The sequence below is a fragment of the Cajanus cajan genome, chromosome 5 (genome assembly GCF_000230855.2).
Source record: "Cajanus cajan strain Asha chromosome 5, NIPB_CcT2T_4, whole genome shotgun sequence".
In the NCBI taxonomy this organism is placed as follows: Eukaryota; Viridiplantae; Streptophyta; class Magnoliopsida; order Fabales; family Fabaceae; genus Cajanus; species Cajanus cajan.
This window is the reverse complement of record NC_138521.1, coordinates 54,935,129-54,939,756: the sequence shown is the minus strand read 5'-3', so window position 1 is coordinate 54,939,756 and position 4,628 is coordinate 54,935,129. Positions and strand designations below refer to the sequence as shown.

At 35.1% G+C, this 4,628-nt stretch overlaps 1 protein-coding gene across 2 annotated transcripts; it reads left to right on the top strand.

Annotated features, from left to right (window-relative positions):
* The first annotated feature begins 773 nt into the window (after positions 1 to 773).
* On the top strand, positions 774 to 3,715 carry LOC109808618 (protein YABBY 4). Of its 2 annotated transcripts, none has more exons than XM_020371673.3 (7): positions 774 to 1,129; positions 1,307 to 1,462; positions 1,661 to 1,790; positions 2,602 to 2,650; positions 2,799 to 2,874; positions 3,228 to 3,302; positions 3,408 to 3,715. In XM_020371673.3, exons 1-7 carry the CDS (start codon positions 1,034 to 1,036, stop codon positions 3,474 to 3,476), a joined length of 651 nt encoding a protein of 216 aa, XP_020227262.1. In that variant the 5' UTR covers positions 774 to 1,033; the 3' UTR covers positions 3,477 to 3,715. The 2 variants fall into 2 exon arrangements, with proteins under 2 accessions (XP_020227262.1, XP_029128957.1); XM_029273124.2 differs by having other exon boundaries at positions 1,067 to 1,206.
* The last annotated feature ends 913 nt before the right edge of the window (positions 3,716 to 4,628 follow it).

The window sequence follows — 4,628 nt, the reverse complement described above, 5'->3', positions numbered from 1 at the left end:
AATATAATTTATCATTTTGAAGCTAGGTTTGATGTGAAGTTGAAATGACTTACATGAAAAGATTCTAACTCAATTAGCTAAACATAAGTCAAAAGAAATAGAAATATAGGAAAGGACAAAGGTGGTAAGTAGCAAGAGGAAAGTATGCTCGCTGAGATGTTTTTTTACTGACTTAAATGCGTATCAGTCTGTGTAAGGCCAGCGAGAGGGAGTTGTCAAATCACCAAAAGTAAACTTGTTTATCTCTTTTTCATAAATAATAAATTATAATATGGTGATGGTAGCTATTATGGAGTTTCTCTAGTTTCACTGGCTGTAGCTTGAATCACGCTTTGAGAGAGGAGCCCTAAGGAAGCGGAAGAGGAAGCATTAGGGCTCGCTGCCTGGTGGAGTAGTGGGGTTTCATTCCTCCTTTGTTCGGAAATTTAGGAAAAATGATTTTAAAATGAATGTGTTTTTTTGAGACCGCACCACAAGACAAGACCCTCTTTAACTATTGAAAACAACAGGTGAGTGTGTGAAAGCTATATCACTCCATGCACACGTCCCTTTCTGGCTCCTCTCCCCCACATCTGCCGCTTCTCTCTCTCACTCTTACACACATACACATTGGAATGCCAACCACATATGTTTCTTCTATGTTAATTATATAATAACTTGGCCATGTTCATGTACAAACAAAACAAAACCCCTCTTCCCTATGATGATGAATGTGAATACATACATCATATGTACATGCATGCATGCATCCATGTGAGCCAAACCAAGCGCTCTATAAACAAGAGGAGAAAGAGAAGGGGTGAATTCTGTGCCTTTCCCTCTCTTGTAGTATATCTATCAAGCAGACCAAATAGATCAGCCTCTTTCCCTCTCACTCTTTCTCTGTCTCTCTGCACCTTTCTTTCACAACTCATAATCAAAAAAAGCATATCCAAGGTGTGGTGGTTAAGCTGTCCATCTATCAATCAATCAATCAATCAAGAGACCAATCATCAACCGAATATAAGAGAACGAAAAAAGGGGGCTACCCAAAATGTCATCCTCTTCCACCACATTATCACTGGACCACCTCCCTCCTTCCGAACAGCTTTGTTATGTTCACTGCAATATTTGTGACACCGTCCTCGCTGTATGAAACATTTAACATTTTCTCACCAAACTACTTCATTCCCACTTTTCCTTCTCTAGGGTTTTTCTTCACCTGATGTCTCTTACCTCTTCTCTACATTCTTTTACTTTCTTTCTGTCTCAATGTTTTTGTTTTGTGCGTGTAATTTAATTGTTACTCACCAATTATATGTTTCAGGTAAGTGTTCCCTGCACAAGCTTGTTCAAGACTGTCACTGTCCGATGCGGCCATTGCACTAACCTCCTGCCAGTGAACATGCGCGGGTTGCTTATGCCATCTCCCACTCAATTTCATTTGGGTCACTCTTTCTTCTCCCCGTCTCATAACCTTCTGGTATTTATGTTTTCTTTTTCTCTTATTGACTCTCACTGACCTGTTCCATAAATTACTGTATATATATTCAAGTTCACCCTTACCCTCTTATATAAAACAATTAATTACTGATTTATTGGCCAAGAGATAAAGAGGTGATGTTTTATACCACGATATGATTTATTTCTTGCTTGGTGGATGAATATTCCTTTTCTGCAGGAGGAGATACCAAACCCTTCTCCAAATTTTCTTATGAACCAACAAACAAATTTAAGTGCAACAAATGAGTTCTCTATGCCTGCTAGGACTGTAGCTGATGAGCTTCCACGGCCACCGATCATAAATAGACGTGAGATATAAAATCTACTCTTTTGTTTATGTGTGTGTGTGTGACTGAAGTAATTAACTCAGGTTTCTGTTCCAAATTGTCGTTCCCTTTCTTGTTTACCCATGATCTTGTTCGTCTCCAATAATGAAGTTATCTTTTAGATGAAAGCAACATTCGCCTAGTAAAATATACTGTAGTTTTTCAAAGAAAAATAACCATGTCGTTGCTTTTATGGTCAATGTTGACAGGTCCGGTTCCTTTGGTAGAAGGAAAAGGGTCTTTTAAGGCTTCATTGCGACAGTACCTAAACCCTTGTTTCTAAACGTACATGCCCTAAAAGAAAAAAAAAATCAACGATTCTGATAATAATTAGTGACAAGATCTATATAGAACATCATCACCCTAATTAAGCCTACAAAAGATTTTCAATATCTGAAAGGATTAATTAGTGCAGTAGAGTAGCAAGTAACACCTATTTCTGATTCTAGGGCACAGTCCATGAGGCTGTGTTTCACTTTCACTTTTATCAATAATATTTATTTAATTTTAATTAATTTTTGTTCACAAGCACCGACAGAGATGAAGAAAAATATGTGGTTGAGAGAGAAAGACATATAGGGCAGCTTCTTCTCCCCCGGGATTATAGTTGCTTAAAACTTTTAACACTATCATCAGAATCAGAAGCATAGATATATAGATATACATGTGCAGACAGAGGAAGTAATGCCCCATGCCACGAAAAATAGGCAACTAAAATATCAAGATAAAATAAATATTGCAACTGAAAGTCAAAGGAAATGAGTCTGATATTTCACTGGGTGCCTTTGTCCAGCTCCTGAGAAGAGACAGAGAGTCCCCTCCGCATACAACCGCTTTATCAAGTGAGTATTCATTTAAAAGGATTGGTTATTTCCTTTTAAATTTTAAAATTTTAAGAACATCATATGTATATATTAAATGCGTGCATTCTTGTTATTAAATGCCTTAAAGTTGAAGCAAAATTTGAATGGTCCATGTATGTTTCTGCAGGGACGAGATCCAACGCATCAAGTCTGTCAATCCCGATATTACTCACAGGGAAGCCTTCAGTGCAGCTGCCAAGAATGTATCATCCTTTCCTCCTGCTGAATAAATAAATAAATTGCACTATGGGATTCTTACGTACTAGGGTTTCAGAACATTGAACGGTTAATTATATATTTTAATTATCTCCAAACTTTGCATGCAAAGTTTTATTAATTATCTAATACCACTATTCACAAATCGGTTGATATTTTTCACAATTAAAAAAGATGCATTCTTTCTTTCTACCAGAAAACATGTAATTTTTTTAAAAATAAATTTTTGAAGTACATGATATTATTTCCTCCCCTTGCTTCTCCAATAAAATAAATTAATGATAAGGTTTTCTAGTTTACTTTGGACTTCTTCTGACGTATGACGTGCTTTGTGTGTCAGTGGGCCCATTTCCCACATATCCACTTTGGTCTCATGCCTGATCAGACTGTGAAGAAGACAAATGTGTGCCAGCAGGTAAATTATCGTGCACCCTCTTCTTGCAAAATGTTGCAGACAAAATAATGAATAACCCTGACTTTGATTTCTGAGTGTGTGGGTGTGTCTTTCTCTTTTGTCCAGGAAGGAGAGGAGGTTCTCATGAAAGATGGGTTTTATGCTTCAGCTAATGTTGGTGTCTCACCCTACTAATTCACCAGTCTGTTTTCTCTTCCAAGAAACGCAAGAGGAAAAGTTTTCCAACTCCACCAACCTTTGAAGCTCAACTATGCTTCCTTAGCTTAAATATGCATCTATTTTATGGCTCAAGAGAGATTATGTTGATATAACTAAGGACTACTACACCATGACTTGCTCTTGGGATTGTGCATGCATGTAGTTCTCTTCTTTATTATGGTTAGACCTTAATTATTAACTTTCATGTTCTTAAATTTCCCCACTACTACTGCAGCTGATTGCTTTTCTAATCAATAATTAATTAGCCATACTTTCTACCTACGAGTATGCTCGATCCTTTGTGTATTTTCACACGCGTACGCACATCCATTCGTGAACATTTTAGTTATCTGAAATGCTCTATATCTAGTTAAAATTTAGATGAAAAGATATAAACTATGCCGTTTGATCTTATAATTTACACCGTATATAAAATGTCTCAGGATAAAGTGCGTCACTTGCATCCGTAAGTTGAAAAAGATTATTAGATATATTAACCTGCTAGGTTATTACGGAGATATACAGAACCTACACGTGAAAGAAATTCTTAATTCTGGGCACAATTATATTGCACGAGGTCTACCTACCTTTAGGTTAAGCTTTTGTTTTGTCATTTTATGTTTCCTTCCTGGAAATTCTTTCTATAGAAAAGAGTAGTCCAAAAAGTTTATGACACACGGTTTCGGGAATTTTCTGTTTATGCCAAAAGAATGCTTTGTCATTGCCAAAATTATGAAAATAACTATATATATTTAGTGACTTTAAGAAAAATTAGAGACAAAAAATCTTTAACATAATTTTAAAAAGATGCTCATTAGAATTTTTGACCTAGTAATAGTGGTAAAAAAAAACAATTTTCGTCACTAAATTTCATATATAATCCTTTGATTTTCTTTTGCTAACAAGTCATTTAATAATCATAACGAAGAAATTGTGTCATCTATTCTTATATTCTTATATATAAATTAAGAGAATACATGAGTTTATAACCATTTTTTTCTTCACATTTTTAATACAATTTTATTTTTAAATCTTTAAATAATATGTCTATATATAAAATATAAATAGGATATATAAGTTTATATTTTGTCTCCATATTTTTTATACGATTTTATCCTTAAATCTTTA

Bases quoted from the DNA above. Each gene is read 5' to 3' on its own strand.
- LOC109808618 (XM_020371673.3), top strand. From the start codon at position 1,034: ATGTCATCCTCTTCCACCACATTATCACTGGACCACCTCCCTCCTTCC. The intron at 1,463-1,660 runs GTATTTATGTTT...CCTTTTCTGCAG, and splicing joins CCCCGTCTCATAACCTTCTG to GAGGAGATACCAAACCCTTC. The intron at 2,875-3,227 runs GTATCATCCTTT...TTTGTGTGTCAG, and splicing joins TCAGTGCAGCTGCCAAGAAT to TGGGCCCATTTCCCACATAT.